This window comes from Somniosus microcephalus, chromosome 16 (genome assembly GCF_052327205.1).
Source record: "Somniosus microcephalus isolate GS21.2 chromosome 16, FLI_Smic_1.0, whole genome shotgun sequence".
Classification (NCBI taxonomy): domain Eukaryota; kingdom Metazoa; phylum Chordata; class Chondrichthyes; order Squaliformes; family Somniosidae; genus Somniosus; species Somniosus microcephalus.
In genome coordinates this window covers 35,531,678-35,552,958 of record NC_141002.1, presented here as the reverse complement: position 1 = coordinate 35,552,958, position 21,281 = coordinate 35,531,678, and the positions used below count along the sequence as shown (strand labels likewise).

At 43.8% G+C, this 21,281-nt stretch overlaps 1 protein-coding gene across 1 annotated transcript in view; it reads left to right on the top strand.

Annotated features, from left to right (window-relative positions):
* The first annotated feature begins 10,460 nt into the window (after positions 1-10,460).
* Positions 10,461-21,281, top strand: part of ttll12 (tubulin tyrosine ligase-like family, member 12) — a 76,640-nt gene continuing 65,819 nt past the window's right edge. The window contains exons 1-2 of the mRNA XM_086008800.1: positions 10,461-10,629; positions 19,251-19,390. Coding sequence (XP_085864926.1) covers positions 10,504-10,629; positions 19,251-19,390 — 266 coding nt within the window. The 5' untranslated portion in view covers positions 10,461-10,503. The remainder of the gene's footprint in view (positions 10,630-19,250; positions 19,391-21,281) is intronic.

Genomic DNA, 21,281 nt, shown 5'->3' with positions numbered 1-21,281 from the left:
CATTTTCGTCCTTTGCTGGTTTTTAAAAATTTCCCAACACTATTCTTCGCGACATTGTATGCTTTTGTTTTCAATTTGATATCATCCTTTACTTCTTTAATTAGCCATGGATGGTTCATCCTTCTATTAGAGTCTTTCTTTCTCACTGGAATATATCTTTGTTGAGAGTTATGAAATATCTCCTTAAATGTTTGCTACTGCTTTTCTACAGTTTTACCCTGTAATATATTTTCCCAGTCGACTTTAACCAAGTCTGCCTTCATACCTTTGTAATTACCTTTGTTTAAGTTCAGGACACTAGTTTGAGACCTAGCTTTCTCACCCTCAAACTGAATTTGAAATTCTACCATGCTATGATCATTCTTCCCAAGAGGATCCTTCACTTCGAGATCAGTGATCTATTTGTGCTGTCAACTCATCTATCTTGTTACGAATGCTGCGTGCGTTCAGATACAAAGCTTTTAATTTTGTCTTTTTACCATTTTTCCCTACTCTGACCCCTCTTTCTGCTGCACTCTTATGTGTATCTGTTCTGTCCCTTCCTGTCACACTCTGGTTATCATTACCCCTATCCCTATCCTGCACTTTTGCCTACTCATTTTTCTTTGACTTTTTAAATTTCCACTCAGCGTATCCCTCCCTCCCACTATTTAGTTTAAAGCCCTATCTACAGCCCTAGTTATTCAATTCGCCAGGACACTGGTCCCAGCCTGGTTCAAATGAAGCCTGTCCCGATGGAACAGCTCCCTCGTATCCCAGTACTGGTGCCAGTGCCCCAGGAATCGAAACCCACTTCTCCTACACCAATCTTTGAGCCACTCGTTCATCTCTCTGATCTTATTTACCCTATGCCAATTTGCTGGTGGCTCAGGTAGTAATCCAGAGATTATTACCTTTGTGGTTCTGCTTTTTAATTTAGCCCCTAGCTGCTCATACTCCCTCAGCAGAACCTCTTTCTTTGTCCTACCTATGTCATTGGTACCTACATGGACCACGACAACTGGATCTCTAAGTTCCTCTCCAGCCCAGAGGAGATGTCAACACAGGCAACACAGCCTTTGGGAGTCACGCTCTCGGCTGCAGAGAACAGTGTCTATCCCCCTAACTATACTGTTCCCTACCACTACCACATTTCTTTTTGCTCCCCCCACTTGAATGGCTCCCTGTACCATGGTGCTGTGGTCAGTTTGCTCATCCTCCCTGCAGTCCCTGCTCTTGTTCACACAGGGAGTAAGAACCTCATAACTGTTGGACAAGAGCACGGGCTGAGGCTCCTCCACCACTACCTCCTGGTTCCCCATACCTGCCTCGCTCATAGTCACACCCGCCTGTCTCTGACCAGAGATCAAATTTGAATTAATTAATCTAAGGGGTGTGACTGCCTCCTGGAACACAGTGTCCAGGTAACTCTCTCCCTCCCTGATGTATCACAGTGTTTGAAGCTTGGACTCCAGCTCATCAACACGGAGCCGAAATTCCTCGAGCAACCAACACTTACTGTAAATGTGGTCGCCGTGGACCTCAATGGTGTCCACCAGCTCCCACATGTTGCAGCAGTAACACATCGCCTGCCCTGCCATTTTTAACATAGTTTAATTATGTGTTTAAGTTTTGAACGTTTAGTTTTTAATCCCAGCTCTTAATTTAAACCAATGCCCAAGAAAAGAGAGAAATACTGACCAACCATTCACTTCCCTGCTTTCCTGTGATGTCACTCCTTGTTTTTGTTGTCAGGTCCGCTGCCTCTGCTCTTGGGGCTTCCTCTGCCGCACTTTTTATTTGCTCCGCCTCCGCTCTCGGTCCCGTTCAGGTCCACTGCCTCTGCCTTTTCCCTGTGATGTCACCTTTTATTTTTCTCCGAATGCGGTTGGGGGTTTCACAGAGCTGAACTCCCACTGGTTCTCTGTCCCCACTTATGCAGATTTTTAACTCCTGCTCCCCTGGAGGCTGACAAAGATAGAAAAAGAAGAAAGGAGCACCGCACCTCCCCTCCCCTCCCCTCCCCTCCCCTCCTCACCGAACTCCCTTATTCACCAAACTCGCACGTTTACACTCTGTTCCAAGCTGAACTCTAGCCTTTCTTATTTATACTACTGAGATTTATGAGTCACCTCTTTGGCAGTTGCAGATCCAGACCAGTTAAACCAGTTAATTAATTAACTAGCCCCACCCACTCTCCAGCACAGAGCTTGCTTTGCCCTGTCCAAGTCTGGAAGAAACTTAAAACTTAAAAACAGTAAATTTAAGTTAAATGCTAATTGCAAGCACACAAGACTAGATTTTATTAAAAAAAATTAATCCTTAAGATTCCCTCCCTTACTCACCAAACTCGCACGTTTACACTCTGTTCCAAGCTGCACTCCGTGACAAACTGCACTCTAGCCTTCCTTATTTATATTATTGAGATTTAGTACGGACTGCAGTGATTCAAGAAGGCAGATCACCACCACCTTCTCAAGGGCAATTAGGGATGGGCAATAAATGCTGGCCTTGCCAGCGACACCCACATCCCGTGAATTAATAAAAAGATTTTTTACTCTGGCACAACACAGCAGAAAAGCACTATTTGTAGCTAAAATCATAATCACATTTGATAAAGTACATTTATAATTTTACTACAAAGAGTGACCAGAGGAAATCCTTCCTCCCATGGAATAACTGGGTGACAAAAATAAAACTATTTCTCTATGTGTATTGTATTACTTCCTTCAGGGTTAAACTGAGGCTTAACTAAAGAAATGATTCACTCTGACTGATACATATCAGGAACATAGACAATGCTGTAATGATACAAAAGGCAGGTTTAATAAGCTAATGCCTGTTAAGTGCAAAGCTTTTAGTGTTGTTCTGTACATAAGTGTCCCTGCTATCCATTTCTATAGTTGTTGGTGTCCTGCATCAACAACAACTTGCATTTATATAGCACCTTTAATATAGTAAGATGTGCCAAACTTGCTTCACAGGAGCGCAATAAGACAAAATTTGACACTGAGTCACATGAAGAGATTTTAGGACAGGTGACCAAAAGCTTGGTCAAAGACTTAAAGGTGGAGAGAGAGGCAGAAAGGTTTAGGGAGGGAATTCCAGAACTTGGGGCCGAGGCAGCAGAAGGCATGGCCGTCAATGGTGGAGCGATTAAAATCGGGGAAGCACAAGAGGCCAGAATTGCAGAAGCGTACTAACATGAATTTTAATGAGTGCAAAAAGTAACAGTGTTCGCAGAAAATCAAATCAAAATCAAATCAAATCAACTTTTATTGTCATTGTTAGTGCACAAGTGCAGCACAACGAAATGTAGGCTTGCGGCTCCCGAGAGTGTACAATTTGGATTAGGATACTTAAACATTTCAACATACATTTGTACATATATATTAGCATAAATATGACCATAATAAAGTGCATCGGCAGATGTGCAGGCTTTAGTGTTTATTTGTGGAGTTCAGTAGGATGACAGCCCTGGGAAAGAAGCTGTTCCTAAATCTGGTCGTACGGGTGCGAATGCATCTGTAGCGTCTTCCAGATGGTAGGAGGGCGAACAGACTGTGGCTGGGGTGGGTAGGGTCTTTGATGATGGACCGTGCCCTCCGTAGGCAGCATTTCTGATATATATGTTCTATGGTCGGTAGCCGGGTGCCGGTAATGCGTTGGGCAGTTTTGACTACCCGCTGCAGGGCTTTCCGGTCATGGGAGCTACAGCTGCCGTACCATACCGTGATACAGTTTGTCAGGATGCTTTCTATAGTGCAGCGGTAGAAGTTAGAGAGGATCAGGGGTGACAGATTACATCCCTTCAGCCTCCTCAAGAAATATAGGCGCTGCTGGGCCTTCTTCACCAGAGAGGAGGCGTTGAGGGACCAGGAGAGGTCTTCCGTGATGTGGACTCCGAGGAACTTAAAGCTGGCCACCCTTTCCACCTCCGCCCCATTGATGTGGATGGGGGTGTGACTTCCGCCTTTGGACTTCCTGAAGTCCACGATTATTTCCTTTGTTTTCTTGGTATTAAGGGCTAGGTTGTTGTCGGCGCACCACTTCACGAGATGCTGGACCTCCTCCCTGTAGGCTGACTCATCGTTGTTGGTGATCTGGCCTACTACCGTGGTGTCGTCTGCGAACTTGATGATGGTGTTGGAACCATTAACAGCCACACAGTCGTGGGTGAAGAGGGAGTAGAGGAGGGGGCTCAGCACACATCCTTGTGGGGCCCCCGTGTTCAGGGTCGGGGGGGGAGGTGTGGTTACCTAATTTGACAGACTGGGGTCTGTTTGTTAGGAAGTCCAGGGTCCAGTTGCAGAGGGAAGTGTTCAGGCCAAGAGTTTGGAGTTTGGTGGCCAGCTTGTTGGGGACGATAGTGTTGAATGCTGAGCTGTAGTCTATAAACAACATTCTGATGTAGGTCTCCTTACCATCTAGGTGATTCAGTGCCGAGTGTAGAGCAGTTGTGATTGCATCCTCTGTTGATCTGTTTGCCCGATAGGCAAACTGGTGTTGGTCAAGGGAGGCAGGAACACTGGCTTTGATGTGGGCTAAGACCAGTCTCTCGAAACACTTCATTATGATGGGTGTGAGTGCGACAGGTCGATAGTCATTCAGACACGTCACAGCCGCTTGTTTAGGCACAGGAATGATGGTGGCGGTCTTGAAGCATGTAGGGACTACTGCCTGGGCCAATGACAGGTTGAAGATGGCGGTGAAGACATCAGCCAGCTGATCAGCACATTCCTTGAGTACCCGTCCAGGGATGCTATCCGGTCCAGTAGCCTTTCGTGTGTTCACTCTGCGTAGAGCGCCCCTTACATCGGAGGTCGACAGAGTGAGCACCTGGTCTTCCGGGGGTGGCAAGGCTTTGGTAGCCGGCTCCTTGTTGTCCCTGTCGAAGCAAGCGTAGAAGTTGTTAAGCTCCTCCGGAAGGGAGGCGTCGCTGACCGGGGGACTGGTGTTTTTGCCCTTGTAGTCAGTGATGGACTGGATGCCTTGCCACATGCGCCGGGGGTCCAAGTTGTTGCAGAAGTGATCCTCTATCTGCAGTGTCTGTTTCCATTTGGCAGTCCTGATACCCTTTTTTAGGTTGGTCCTAGCTGCTCTGTAAGCTGCCGCGTCGCCAGATTTAAATGCTGCGTCGCGTGCTTTCAACAGTGAGCTGACCTCTCCGTTCATCCAGGGTTTCTGGATGAACGGAGAGGTCCGCTCACTGTTGAAAAGGTGGGATTAGAATAACACCTACAGTCCAACAGACTACTCAAATGCTTTAAATTTAACGTAGTAGCAAACATCAGTGTTTAAAAATGTCTACAAGGGCTCAGAGAGTTCCCGACTAAGAGCTAGCCCAATTGGCTGCAAAGCAAAAGGAACATGTATACCAGCTAGAAGTGCTGAATCTGCAGGCGAAGAAGGAAAAGCACAAACTCAAGAAGGAGAAGAAATATCAACGCAAAATTTGGGGCAGGAGAAACATCAACAACACAAGTTTAAGGCAGTGAAAAAGGAAAGGCAGCATCGACATATTCTGGAAGAAAGGCGTAACAACAGCAAGCTCGGTAATTCAGCGCATAGAATCATTTTGCTAAATCCAATCTTATACTAATTTTTAAACAAAGGGATGACACAGATGGATTCTTTAGAGCTTTTCAATTATTAGCAAATCGTAATAAGTGGGAAAAGAAAGACTTGCATTTATATAGCACCTTTCATGACCACCGGATGTCTCAAAGCGCTTCATAGCCAATTAAGTACTTTTGGAGTGTAATCACTGTTGTAATGTGGGAAAGACTATTTGTAACAATATTTGAAACATCAGACAGTGTGAGGTTTTTGATGCTGGGCATAATACTACCTGTCTGAAGCTGGATAGCTGTCTTTATTGTGTAGTATGTCAGAGATGCAATTGAGTCTAAGGATACATACAGATCACATGGCATCGCAAAAGAGTACAAAAGCCAGGAGGTTATGCTAAACCTATACCTATATAAAACACTAGTTCATCCCCAGCTGGAGTATTGTGTCCAATTCTGGGCACCACACTTTAGGAAGGATGTGAAGGCTTTGGAGAGGGTACAGCAGAGATTTACTCGAATTGTTCCAGGGATGAGGGATTACAGTGGATAGACTGGAGAGGCTGGGGTTGTTCTCCTTAGAGCAGAGAAGCTAAGAGGAGATTTGATAGAGGTGTTTAAAATCATGAAAGGTTTAGATAGAGTAAATAAAGAGAAACTGTTTCCAATGGCCGAAGGTTCGATAACTAGAGGGCACAGATTGGCAAAAGAACCAGAGGTGACATGAGGAAAAACTTTTTACACAACGAGTGGTTAGGATTTGGAATGCACTGCCTGGTAGGATGGTGGATACAGATTCAGTAGTAGCCTTCAAAAGGGAATTGGATAAATACTTGAAGGAGAAAAAATTGCAGGGATATGGGGAAAGAGCAGATGTGCAGGACTAACTGGATTGCTCTTCGAAAGAGCCGGCGCAGACTCAATGGGCTGAATGGTTGAAGGGATAATTACTAGTCCTAGCCCTTTTTGGGCTATCCCGGATCAGGCATCTTCAACTAAAGTTAGAGATAGCTGAATTCTATAAGACGCTTAATTGGGTCTAAAGGTCCAGACTATCTCTCCCTAAAGAGAGGAACGACCTGAAGATGTTAACGTCCTCCAGATAGCACTTTTAATAAATTTAACTAGACTGTAACCTTCCGGATATTATGAGGGTCCGGAAAACTCCCCCTGAATTCTGCAACTCCTCACCAAAGAGTGTACAGAGATTGAGTTTGCGAGTTTGATACAGAAGTACTATGTGAGACAATTCTAAAAATATATAGATTTATTAAAGAACCGACATGTAATTACAGCTGGTGATTCAATCGTAACTTTAACAGTTCAAAATACAAATAGCTTACAATTCTTATTCTCAGAGATCCTTATTCTTAAATCTTAACTTTGTTACATTTTTACATTTCTAAGTCTTATTCTCCAGGATATCCACCAAAATCAAATACCTTTGATTACCCGAGACTCAATGGATTGTAGGCTTTCAGAGCCTGTCTCTGAAGCTGAGAATCGCTTTGCCCCTTTCAGCGAATTCTGTCTTCCTATTTGAAAGTTCTATATTTTATACCCTTTTTTCAGTGGTATATCCTTTGAAGTTTTCTGCTGATGTAAGCTAATTATCTCTAGTCATCTTTCTGTTGACCCCTGCTATTCTTACAGTCAGTTCAGCTGGTAGCTTGCAGAATTCTGTCTGCTGTGTAGGTGTTCAAAACTTATCTTAAAAACAATGTGACAGCTGTTTTTTATTTGATGCCATTTTTACGATGATCGGACGAAGTCAACATGGATTTACAAAAGGTAAATCGTGCTTGACTAATCTACTGGAATTTTTTGAGGATGTAACTTAGTAAAATAGATAAGGGAGAACCAGTGGATGTGGTGTATTTGGACTTTCAGAAGGCTTTCGATAAGGTCCCACATAAGAGATTAGCATGTAAAGTTAAGGCACATGGGATTGGGGGCAAGGTATTGACTTGGATAGAGAACTGGTTGGCAGATAGAAAGCAAAGAGTTGGAATAAACGGGTCTTTTTCAGAGTGGCAGGCAGTGACTAGTGGGGTACCACAGGGATCGGTCCTTGGACCCCAGCTATTCACAATATATATTAATGATCTAGACAAGGGAACTAGATGTAATATCTCCAAATTTGCAGATGACACAAAGCTGGGTGGGCGTGTGTGCTGTGAGGAGGATGCTGAGAAACTACAGGATGATTTGGACAGGTTGGGTGATTGGGCAGAAGCATGGCAGATGCAATATAACGTAGATAAATGTGAGGTTATCCACTTTGGTGTCAAAAACAGGAAGGCAGATTATTATCTGAATGGCAATAGATTGGGAGAAGGGGAAGTGCAACGAGACCTGGGTGTCCGTGTGCACCAGTCGCTGAAGGTAAGCATGCAGGTGCAGCAGGCGGTTAAGAAGGCAAATGGTATGTTGGCCTTCATAGCGAGGGGGTTTGAGTACAGGAACAAGGATGTCTTGCTGCAGTTGTACAGGGCCTTGGTGAGACCACATCTTGAGTATTGTGTGCAGTTTTGGTTGCCTTATCTGAGGAAGGATGTTCTTGCCATGGAAGGAGTTCAGAGACGATTCACCAGGCTGATACCTGGGATGGCAGGAATGACGTATGAGGAGAGATTGGGTCGATTGGGCTTATACTCGCTGGAGTTTAGAAGAATGAGAGGGGATCTCATTGAAACTTATAAAATTCTGGCAGGACTGGACAGACTAGATTCAGGGAGGATGTTCCCGATGGTCAGGGAATCCAGAACCAGGGGTCACAGCCTAATGATAAGGGGTAGGCCTTTTAGGACAGAAATGAGGAGGAATTTCTTCACCCAGAGAGTGGTGAACCTGTGGAATTCTCTACCACAGAAGGCAGTAGAGGCCAATTCATTAAATATATTCAAGAAGGAGTTGAATATATTTCTTAAGGCTAAAGGGACCAAGGGATATGGGGAGAAGGCAGGGACAGGGTACTGAATTTGGATGATCAGCCATGATCGCATTGAATGGCGGAGCAGGCTCGAGGGGCCGAATGGCCTACTCCTGCTCCTATCTTCTATGTTTCTATGTTTCTATTAAATTCTTAAGTCACCCTAGCTGGTTGTAAGCAGACTTTGCGTCTCCTATGTGTTCCAAGTTCAACACAAAAAGAATGTGATCGCTTGGTGCATCTATTGATGTCATATTTACAAAGTCTTCTGTTTGTATCTTTTACAACATGTAAATTAAAAACACTTCAACCAAGTACATGATTGTCTTCCTAGCCACCTTAGTTGGTTGTATTAAGAATTATGTCTCCTGTCTTTCATTTGATGTCATATTTATAAAGACATATATTTCTTTAATGTTCTGTGTTTCTGTTTCCCGAAGTGTTGGTTTATGACACCTTAACATTATACCATTGTGCTCTTTCATGTGCCTGTTTACAAAGTGTTGGTTTAAAACAATTTAACTGGGTATATTTTATTGTGTTCTTTCCAAAGCTCAGACTTTCTGGAAGCTCCAACCCTTTGCTTCAATAGGGCCATTGTTTCAGTGTCAACAACCAATTTTATCTCAAAAGCCTGTATGGTGTTTACAGCTTTGTGTTAACAACTCATCTTATCTCAAAAGCCTGTATTCTGTTTACAGCTTTGTGTCGCTGAGGCTGTTAGATTTTTAAACCCAGTTTGTCATGTTTTAATAAAGTCAGAATTCTGTTCATAGGATGGTGTATTTTTCTGAATAGGTATGGCTCATTCCTTTACATGGCCTCCTTCTGTGCTGTGCTATTCTATGATTCTATATGAGGAGGCTGAGGGGAGACCTAATTGAGGTGTATAAAATTATGAGGGGCCTAGATAGAGTGGATAGGAAGGACCTATTTCCCATAGCAGAAGGGTCAATAACCAGGGGGCATAGATTTAAAGTAATTGGTAGGAGGTTTAGAGGGGATTTGAGGAGAAATCTTTTCACCCAGAGGGTGGTGGTGGTCTGGAACTCACTGCTTGAGGGTGGTAAGAGGCAGAGACCCTCGTCACATTTAAAAAGTGCTTGGATATGCACTTGAAGTGCCATATCCTGCAAGGCTACGGACCAAGTGCTGGAAAGTGGGATTAGGGTGGATAGCTTTTTGTCGGCGGCATGGACAAGATGGGCCGAATGGCCTCCTTCTGTGCTGTAAAGTTCTATGTTTCTATGTATCATAGAATCTTACAGCAGAGAAGGAGGCGATTCAACCCATCATGCCTCTGCAGGCTCTTTGTAAGAGCTATACTGCTCTTTCATGTAGTGTATTCCAGATCAAAACAACTCATTGCGTAAACAAATTTCTCCTCATCTCCCCCCTTTTTTTTGCCAATGTAGGATCTATCATATTTTTTCTGATCCACCAGGGTCCCCAGTACCAATAAGGGTCAACAAATAGGGCAGTTGTCCCTTGTATCTTCTAATCGATACCATCAAGTTCCCTGCTGGAGCAATGCAAAACCAGAACACCACTGTTGGGAGTTACTGATCACCATATCCCACTATTTAACTCATTGATCAAGATGGTGAGTAGAATGCACCAGAAGCCCAGGTGAGTCTTCGAGCAGTAGAACATCATCTACATAAAACAACAGCGCAGTTCTTTCAGAGATGCCCAACACAGACACTTAGGATCCCACCCAACACATCAATGCTGAAGATATGGTATAGGATGGCTGAAGAGGTTGGATTGTTTAAAGGAAGTTTTCAGGTTCATTGGACTACTTTTTTAAAATGTTCTTTTTAAAAAGTTACCAAACAAAATTCTTTTTATTGGAATTTGGAGTGACAAAGTGCTGATGAAATTGGTTTGGATGGTGACAAAAGTATTTTTGTCGGGGGAGATATATTTGATTCCGGCAGGCGGCGCTTGAACGTTGCCTTTAAGCAGTGTTGCACCCAGAATGCGGTGCTGGCGCCGGGTTCTGGTTCACGTGCAGGGAAGATGGAGTCGAGTGTGGGCAAGGAGACAGATTTGCAGCTTTTTACAGATATTCACAGCTTGGCGCTGAAAACCTCGGGGGTGCCGCCGCTTTACTGGAAGAGTTTGCACCATAAGCTCGCAGACGAGGTTGTCGCGGTTTCTTATTTCGCAGCAGCAGATTTGTAGGCTGGGATCTGGGGATGTGTTACAAACTTCCGGTGCATTGAAGAAAATATTAAAAGCTGCCCAGCAGGAATCTGTTTTTTTTGGGTTTCAGTTAAAGTGTTTGGCTAGTTTTCCAGGAGATTTCATGCATGGATCAGGATAGATAGCATTTTTTTTAAAGTCCAGTTATATTTGCATCTCAGCCCATGTTACAAGTAGATTAAAGGCGAATATCCTCTTGCCAAGGAGGCTAGTGTAGTAAGAGATTTAGTTTGGGGTTGCCTTTTATAGAATTGGCCTGGAGTCCCAGAAAAATTAGGATATGGTGGGGGCACCAACCTTGAAAGGGGGTGACTCAACCAATGAACTTGCATTTATACAGCGCCTTTCACATGTGCAGGATGCCCCAAAGTGGTTCATTGCCAGTTAATTATTTTTTGAAGTATTGTTATTTGTTTGGTAGGTAATTTGCGCAGTGAGATAAATGACCATGTAATCTGTTTTGGTGGTGGTTGAGGGATAAATGTTGGCCGGGATACTTGATGAACTCCTGCTTTGACGTTCACCCAAACAGACCGATAAAGCAACAATAATTTGCATTTATATAGCGCCCTTAATGTAGTAAAATGTCAGAAGGCGCTTCACAGGAGCATCATCAAACAAAATTTGACACCGAATCACATAAGATATTGGGACAGATGACCAAAAGCTTGGTCAAAGAGCTAGTTTTAAGGAGTGTCTTAAAGGAGGAGGAGAAATTTAGGGAGGGAATTCCAGAGCTTGGAGCCTAAACAGCTGACGGCATAGCTGCCAATGGTGGAGTGATTAAAATCAGGGATGTGAAAAATGCCAGAATTGAAGGAGATTTGTAGGGCTGGAGGAGGTTAGAGATAGGGAGGGGACAAGGCTATTGAGGGATTTGAAAACCAGGATGAGAATTTTAAAATCGAAGCGTTGCCGGACCGGGAGCCAATGTAGGTCAGTGAGCACAGGGGTGATGGGTTAACGGGACTGGTGCGAGTTAGGACACGGGCAGCCGAGTTTTGGATGAGCTCAAGTTATGTAGGGTTTAATGCCTCATCTGAAAGATAGTTGATTCATATCAAGTCTGTAATGCTTAGCTGTGTAATTTGTTGATGCATGTTTTTCATTTTGCAGTTTTTAATATAGACCTATAATGTACAGGACAGCACCTATAGTGTTACATAAATGTAATTTGCCAATGCAGCACTCCCTCAGTATTGCACTTATGTCTCAGCATAGATTGTGTGCTCAAGTCCTGGAGTGGGACTTGAAACCATGAATGACTGACACTTGGCCCAGAAGTGGTACACTTGCCTCTGAGCCAGAAAGTGGTCATATATATAGGTATTTAAGAGCCAATCACATAGAAAGGTAAATCCAGAACACTACTCCAGACTAAAGTACAAAGGATAAGGGGCACAGGTTTCAACTTGAAATGCAAGTTTGGGACTGCTTACTTCCCACCTCTGCCACATCAGCCACTTCTGCTTTTATCCACACGTTTTTGTTATTTCCATTCTTGGCTCCTCAAGAATCGCCCTACACAAACACTCCTTCATCTAAAACTCCACTGCCCACATCCTGACCCCACTAACCCTTGTTTGGCCCTTCATCCCTGTCCTTGCTGACCTCCACTGACTTGCTGTCCCCACTGCATGGAATTCAAAATCCTTGCCCTCCTTTTATAAATTCTGCATGGCCTTACCCCATCCAAATTATGCAGCCTCCAGTCCTACACTCCAGCCCATGTTCTTTGGTTTTCTGATTCCGGCCAACTTCTCTCCCTGCCTTTTAAAAGTTCAAAATCTATCTTTTCAACTATAGTTACCTCTCATAATTCTTTTACTACTGCCTGGTGTTTGTTTCCCTCTTTGTGAAGTGCCATGTAATATCTATTACATGAAAAGCTCTATATGAATGAAAACAGTTGTTCACACAGATTGATCAATGCATGAAATGGGTTTCCAGGTAGACTGAAGCGGAGAAGAACTGAAATATTTCATGAAACAGCTGGATGCTATAGTGGGGGTGACTTTAGGATTGTACTGGAAGGATGTGCCTCTGGATGGCTTTCCTCACTTGTATCTGTCTTGTGATGAAGCAGTGATGTGACTCCCAGTTCTAGTTCCTCATGGGTCTTTTACAGCTGTGCTTCTATGTTGCTTTAGTATTGCGTTACTATTTTTCGAAGTGGTCTGCAGTACCAGTTGCAGCTTTTGTTGCAGTAGTAACCTTATTTATATTTTGAGGGTGGGCGAAGTGGTTTTCTGTAGAAATTGATTTCACATTACTGTGTTTTGTACAGTCCTACTGCTCCAGAATTTTCCTACCACACTTGAGAGAGAAAGTATTTGCATTTATATAACGCCTGAACAATCCAAAAGTGCTTTACTGCAGTGAATTAATTACAATCAGTGGATTACTTTTGAAGTGCTGTTATGCAGGCAAATACCGTAGTCACTTTTTGCTCATAGCAAGGGCCCACAAACAGCAAATGATCAACCACATTCTGTTCTTGGTGTTGGTTAAGGGAGGGATGTTTACTTTTTTCATGCGTACCTGTGTTCTATCTCCGCAGGCTGTTCATCATTTTTTGTTATATATTTCATCTGTTAACGGGGCAGGGGAGTTGTGTTTTGTTAGTCCAACTGAGTCCTAAATCATGATAGATGAATGCTCCAGAGAAACAATCAGGCTTGTGTCGTAAGGTTTTTTTTTCATATTGTGTTCAGCTGATTAATTGGGGTTCCATAGGTACCCCTGAAATCCTCAAACCTGCCTGATTTGAATTTGCCATCAGACTTGTTTTTCCCCTCTCTCCTTACTTCCCCTTCTTATGGAAGGGATGATGGTTGGGGTTCCGTTCCACAGACAGTATTGATCCTCCAGTGGGTTGCCCAAGTGTGAGTCTTCAGCTCACTTTGACACATATATTTTCTATCTATTTTGGATGATAGAGTGGTTTTGGAGTTTATATTTGAGAACTGAACTCATTTGTTGAACTCTTATTATTGTAGTTTGAGATTTCTTCTCTGAGAAGTTAAGTGGCATTCTCCAGCTCTCTTGTCAGTGATCTCTGGCCAGCTACTGGGCGGTACATAGCAACCAAATGATAACACCTCCAACTAATTTTCATTTTGCCCTTTACTTCCCACACAGACTGAGACCTTGCTTTCCACCTATTGCTGTCTTGTTTAGTGTGGCCCAAATTGGGATCTGAGTGGAGTGTAGGATTTGAAGCTACATTCTTCCACTACATGTGATAAGTTAGTGTCCCAGTGCACAGTGTAACCCTATCTCTTGGTAGTGTAAATATATTTGTACACGGGTAATGCAGAATAGATGGTTCAATATCAGGACACTAGATAAAAGTTTGCTGGCATGAAAATATCAAATGACACAGTCATATAGCAATTTACAAGACTGCTTTGGGAATTCTATAAAACTGGTTTGAACAATAAAGCTATTGCCAGAAAAAGTGACCATGAAGCTGTTGGACTGTCGTACATGTGGAATTACTTTCAGGGTTAGTGGTTGAGGCAAAAACTATTTCAGCATTCAAGATTAGGTTGGATAGGTGGATGAAAAAAGAGGTTCAAGGGATATGGGAATAGGGTAGGTAAATGTGATTAGAACTATTTCTGGGTCAAAACCCTGGAACTCCCTACCTAACAGCACTGTTGGGAGCACCTTCACCAGATGGACTGCAGCGGTTCACGAAGGTGGCTCACCACCACCACCATCACTACCTCGAGGACAATTGGGGATGGGCAATAAATTTTGGCTTGCTCACGACTCCCACATTCCATGAATGAATAATGAAAAAAACTATTTGCGCAGGGGAGTAAACATCGACACAGACTAACATAGAAACATAGAAGATAGGAGCAGGAGTAGGCCATTCGGCCCCTCGAGCCTGCTCCGCCATTTAATGAGATCATGGCTGATCATCCAAATTCAGTACCCTGTCCCTGCTTTCGTCCCATATCCCTTGATCCCTTTAGCCTTAAGAAATATATCTAACTCCTTCTTGAATATATTTAATGAATTGGCCTCAACTGCCTTCTGTGGTAGAGAATTCCACAGGTTCACCACTCGCTGGGTGAAGAAATTCCTCCTCATCTCTGTTCTAAATAGCTTACCCCTTATCCTTAGACTGTGAGCCGTGGTTCCGGACTCCCCCGCCATCGGGAACATCCTTCCTGCATCTAGTCTGTCTAGTCCTGTTAGAATTTTATAAGTTTCAATGAGATCCCCTCTCATTCTTCTAAACTCCAGCGAATATAAGCCCAATCGACCCAATCTCTCCTCATACGTCATTCCTGCCATCCCAGGTATCAGTCTGGTGAATCTTCACTGCACTCCCTCCATGGCAAGAACACCCTTCCTCAGATAAGGTGACCAAAACTGCACACAATACTCAAGATGTGGTCTCACCAAGGCCCTGTACAACTGCAGCAAGACAGCCTTGCTCCTGTACACGAATTCTCTCGCTACGAAGGCCAACATACCATTTGCCTTCTTAACTGCCTGCTGCACCTGCATGCTTACTTTCAGTGACTGGTGGACAAGGACACCCAGGACTCATTGCACTTCCCCTTCTCCCAATCTATTGCCATTCAGATAATAATCTGCCTTCCTGTTTTTGTCACCAAAGTGGATAACCTCGAATTTATCCACTTTGGGCAGATGCATGGCAGATGCAGTATAATCACCCAACCTGTCCAAATCATACTGGAGTTTCTCTGCATCCTCCTCACAGCACAAACACCCACCCAGCTTTGTGTCATCTGCAAATGTGGAGATATTACATCTAGTTCCCTCATCTAGATCATTAATGTTAGATCTGTGTGTTAATGGAGCCACGGCATGCAGGAGTTGATTTAACAAGTGTTTACTGAACAAAGTCTGGAGGTGAACTAACAACACAAGACGCTACACAGGCTTATATACCCGAGTGGTCACTACTGGTACTACAGTATACAGGGGCTTCAAAAACATAGTTCCTCTTAAAGGTACATACACTACAATTAATATATATTGTGAATAGCTGGGGTCCTAGCACCGATCCCTGCAGTACCCCACTAGTCACTGCTTGCCACTTGGAAAAAGACCCATTTATTCCAACTCTTTGCTTCCTGTCTGCCAGCCAGTTCTCTATCCAAGTCAGTACCTTACCCCCAATCCCATGTGCTTTAAATTTGCACGCTAATCTCTTATGCAGGACCTTATCGAAAGCCTTCTGAAAGTCCAAATACACCACAACCACTGGTTCTCCCTTATCTATTCTACCAGTTACATCCTCAAAAAAATTCCAGTAGATTAGTCAAGCACGATTTACCTTTTGTAAATCCATGTTGACTTTGTCCGATCCTGTCACTGTTTTCCAAGTGCTCTGCTATTACATCTTTTATAATGGACTCTAGCATTTTCCCCACTACCGATGTCAGGCTTACTGGTCTATAATTCCCCGTTTTCTCTCTACCACCTTTTTTAAATAGTGGGGTTACATTAGCTACCCTCCAATCCATGGGAACTGTGCCAGAGTCTATAGAATTTTGGAAGATGACCAGCAATGCATCTACTGTTTCTAGGGCCACTTCCTTAAGTACCCTGGGATGTAGATTATCAGGCCCTGGGGATTTATCGGCCTTCAATCCCGTCAAATTCCCTAACACCATTTCCCTACAAATACTGATTTCATTCAGTTCCTCCCGCTCATTAGACCCTATGTTCCCCAACATCTCTGGGAGGTTATTTGTGTCCTCCTTTCTGAAGACAGAACCAAAGTATGTATTTAATTGGTCAACCATTTCTTTGTTCCCCATTATAAATTCCCCTGATTCTGACTGCAAGGGACTTGCGCTTGACTGCACCAATCTTTTTCTCTTCACATATCTATAGGAGCTTTTACAGTCAGTTTTTATGTTCCCTGCAAGCTTACTCTCGCACTCTTATTTTCCCCCTCTTAATTAATCCTTTTGTCCTCCTTTGCTGAATCCTAAACTGCTCCCAATCCTCAGGTTTGCTGCTTTTTCTGGCCAATTTATATGTCCTCTCCTTGGATCTTTTGCAATCCCTAATTTCCCTTGTTAGCCACGGTTGCGCTACATTTTTTGTTTTATTTTTATGCCAGACAGGGATGAACAAATTCTGTAGTTCATCCATACGATCTTTAAATGTTTGTCATTGCCTATCCACCGTCAGTCCTTTAAGTAACGTTCCCCAATCCATCCTATCCAACTCGTGCCTCATACCATCGTAGTTTCCTTTATTTAAATTCAGGACCCTATGCTCTGAGTCAACTACTTCACTCTCCATCTTAATGAAGAATTCTATCATATTATGATCGCTCCTCCCCAAGGGGCCTTGCACAACAAGATTGCTAATCAATCCTTTCTCATTACATAATACCCAGTCTAAGATGGCCTGATCTCTAGTTGGTTCCTCGACATATTGGTCCAGGAAACCATCCCGTATACACTCTACGCATTCCTCCTCCACGGTATTGTTACTAATTTGGTTAGCCCAATCTATATGTAGATTAAAGTCACCCACGATAACTGCTGTGCCCTTATTGCATGCGTCTCTAATTTCCCATTCAATGCCATCCCCAACCTCCGCATTACTGTTTGGGGGTCTGTATACAACTCCCACTACGTTTTCTGCCCCATGGTATTTCTCAGCTGTACCCATACAGATTCCACATCATCAGAGCTTACTCTCTTTAACCAGCAATGCTACCCCACCTCCTTTTCGCCTGTCTTTCCTGAATATTGAATACCCCTGGATGTTGAATTCCCAGCCTTGGTCACCCTGGAGCCATGCCTCCGTAATCCCAATTATATCATATCCGTTTACATCTATTTGCGCAGCTAATTCATCCACCTTATTACGAATGCTCCTCACATTAAGACACCAAAGCCTTCAGGCTTGTTTTTTTTAACACTCTTAGTCCTTTTAGAATTATTATTTACTGTGGCCCTGTTTGATTTACACCCTTGATTTCTCTGCCTTCCACGTTTGCTTTTCTCCTTCCTTTCTTTTGCTTCTATCCTGGCTTCCCTTTCCTCTGTTTCCCTGCACAGGTTCCCAACCCCCTGCTTTTTAGTTTAAACCCTCCCCAACAGCAGAAACAAACACTCCCCCTAGGACATCAGTCCCGGGCCTGCCCAGGTGCAAACCGTCCCACCTCCCCCAGAACCGGTTCCAATGTCCCAGGAATTTGAATCCCTCCCCCTTGCACCATTCCTCTAGCCACGTATTCATCTGAAATATCTTTCTATTTCTACTCTGACTAGCACGTGGCACTGGTAGCAATCCTGAGATTACTACCTTTGAGGTCCTATTTTTAAATTTACCTCCTAACTCCCTATATTCAGCTTTTAGGACCTCATCGCATTTTTACCTATATGCACCACGACAACTGGCTGTTCACCCTCCCCCTCCAGAATGCCCTGCAGCTGCTCCGAGACATCCTTGACCCTTGCGCCAGGGAGGCAACATACCATCCTGGAGTCTCGTTTGCGGCCGCAGGAACGCCTATCTATTCCCCTTGCAATAGAATCCCCTATCACTATAGCTCTCCCGCTCTTTTTCCTCCCGTCCTGTGCAGCAGAACCACCCATGGTGCCAGGAAGTTGGCTACTGCTGCCTTCCCCCGATAAGCCATCTCCCCCAACAATATCCAAAGTGGTATATCTGTTTGAGAGGGGGATGGCCACAGGGGACCCATGCACTACCTGCCTGCGCCTACTACTCTGCCTGGCGGTCACCCATTCCCTTCCTGCCTGTGCAGCCTTTACCTGTGGTGTGGCCAACTCCCTAAACGTGCTACCGACGATGTCCTCAGCATCGCGAATGCTCCAGTATGTATCCAATCGCAGCTCCAGCGCCGCAATACAGTCTGCCAGTAGCTGCAGCTGGATACACTTCCCGCACTAGTTGGAACAAATGGCCTGTTTCTGTGTTGTAACTTCTATGCAGGGACAAAAATACAGTATTTTTGTTTGCCTAGATTTGGCTTGTTGGTTGTCCCTTTAAATCCAGTCATAAGGAGTTTAAAACTATTTTGATACCATGTGTTGCCAGACTGGATTTTGAATTATCTCCTTGAGAAGAGAAACCAAGCAAATTTTGAACAAGTACACGCTATGCTTTGTTCATTTAAATGTGGAGCAACCAATTAGCTTTGAATCTGAGTGTCAGTTAGGAAAATCCAAACCCGTCACGGCAACCAGTGGCTGGATCAGTTCGTTAAGCTGAGTTGCATTTACATAGTGCCTTAGGACGTCCAAAATCACTTTACAGGCAATTAAGTACTTTTGAATTGTAGTCACTATTGTGATGTAGTAGCTAATTTGTACACAGCAAGGTCCCACAAACAAATATGACCAGATAATCTGTTGCAGTAATGTTAGTTGAGGGGGAACAAAAGTGGAAAATAAAAGCCAATCTGCCAGTGAATTTTCTCAGAAATATGGCAACTTATTGCTCCATTTCCTTGAAGTTTTGCACTCCTTTGACTTTTTTGCCAGTTTTGCTGTAATATAAGTTAATGTTACGCGTGTTGTCTTCAGGTGTTTGATGCGGGTGAGGTGTTTGGGATCATGCAGGTGGAAGATGATGAGGTTGCTGCAGAGGAAAAGATGATGTTTAACCCGGTTTATAAAGTCATTGTCACCAAAGAAGGTGGCCTTCAGGCTGCAGACACTAACAGGTAAGGAACTGTCTCATAGAAAAAAAAAACTGTACATGAAACCTTGGGTTAGTCCACTTTTTTTCACACTGCACATTGCAAAGAATGGAAGCACCTGTTTGATGATGTGCTCTTGAAAGCAATTCAGCTCCCTCTGTAAATGAGACATTGTAGAATATGTTAATAAAAGGTAACCCATGAAATGCATCAACGGAGAATTACTTCACATATAAAATATTTTCTTTTTAGGCTGGAGCTGTACTGCACTTTTTGCCAACATAAATGGCTATCGAATGGGTCCTGAATGGCATCTTACACCTCAAGGCCTTAGTGCATTCAGTGATCTACTGACTGTATCCCTATGCTTGCGTTGATGTGGACCCAAAACTACTTTGCTTCAATGTAAAAGTGGAAGTTGTGCTTTAGGTCAATTTAATTCTATCCCTTTACTAGACTGGGTGAGACCAGTTCCTCAAGCTCCTGATTTTGTTTGCTTCCCACTGCCTTTCAGCTGTACCTCATCCGCACTGATCCCTTGGCTTCACCCTCCCCTGTCTCCCCGATCTTTTCTGCTCTTAGTCCCTGAGTTTCACTCTCACTGCTCTTTGATTCTCTGATGGTCCACGGGATCCATTAGTGCACACCGCCAACACCCGAGATCACTGTGCACCTTTGTTTGGCCCTGGAATCCCCTTCCACTGGCTCCTGGTCAACTCTCTGCTCCCCCCAGCTTTTGAATCTGCAGGACAACCTCCATCAACAACTCAGTTCCCCACGAATCCAACCTCTCTCCACTTCTAACTCCAAGCTTCAACATTAGTCGGTGGCTGCTCCAAGCTAACTCCACGCTGTGTACAAGTCGACTTCATCCTAACAAAGCCTTATGGTCATCAGACTTTTACTTTGGACTGTTTCATATTGCCTCCTCCCTGTCCTCTATGAGCACTATCTGTCTCTCCTCATCTTGGCTATGGCTATACAAGCCAGAATTCCCTTTGTGTCCATTCACGTGTATACTTTGGCTGTTTCAGTGGACCTGAGCCTATTTCTATCTCCCTTTGCAATTTTAGACTTCTCTTGGGTCTTATTCTCACACGGCCATGTCACTTTTCATCTTTCCTCTTTTAGATACTCTGCTCCCACTCCTCTTTTAAAACCCTCGGCCTTGGCCAAGCTTTTGGTCACCCCTCTTAATCTTTCCTTTTTTGGCCCCACATTTGTTTTTGCTGCATCCCAGTGAAACACCCTGGGTTGTTAGTGCCACATTAAAGGCACTATATAAATGCAAATTGTTGTTCTCTCAATGATAAAAAGTCATTTGAAAGAATAACTGTTTGCTGTTCAAGCTATTCAGTTACACAATAGTTGTTCGCCTAGTGCAATGATTGTGGACTTGATTGAAGGATTTAAAAACAATAACAGCTTGTATTTATATAGCACCTTTAGCATAGTAAAACGTCCCAAGGGGTTTCACATGAGCATTATCAAATAGAATTTGACACCGAGCCACATAAGGTGGTATCAGGACAGGTAACCAAAAGCTTGGTCAAAGAGGTAGATTTAAAGGAGTAGAGAGAGGTTTAGGGAGGGAATTCCAGAGCTTGGGGACCTGGCAGCTGAAGGCACAGCCGCCAATGGTGGAACGATTAAAATCGGGGATGTGCAAAGAGGCCAGAATTGGAGGAGCGCAGAGATCTCTAGGGTTGTAGGGCTGGAACAGGTTACAGAGATAGGGAGGGGTGAGGCCATGGAGGGATTTGAAAATAAGGATGAGAATTTTAAAATTGAGATGTTGCTGGACCGGGAGCCAATGTACAACATAAGAAATAGGAGCAGGAATAGGCCACTTGGCCCCTCGAGCCTGCGCCGCCATTCAATAAGATCATGGCTGATCTTGGGCTCAAAGCCACTT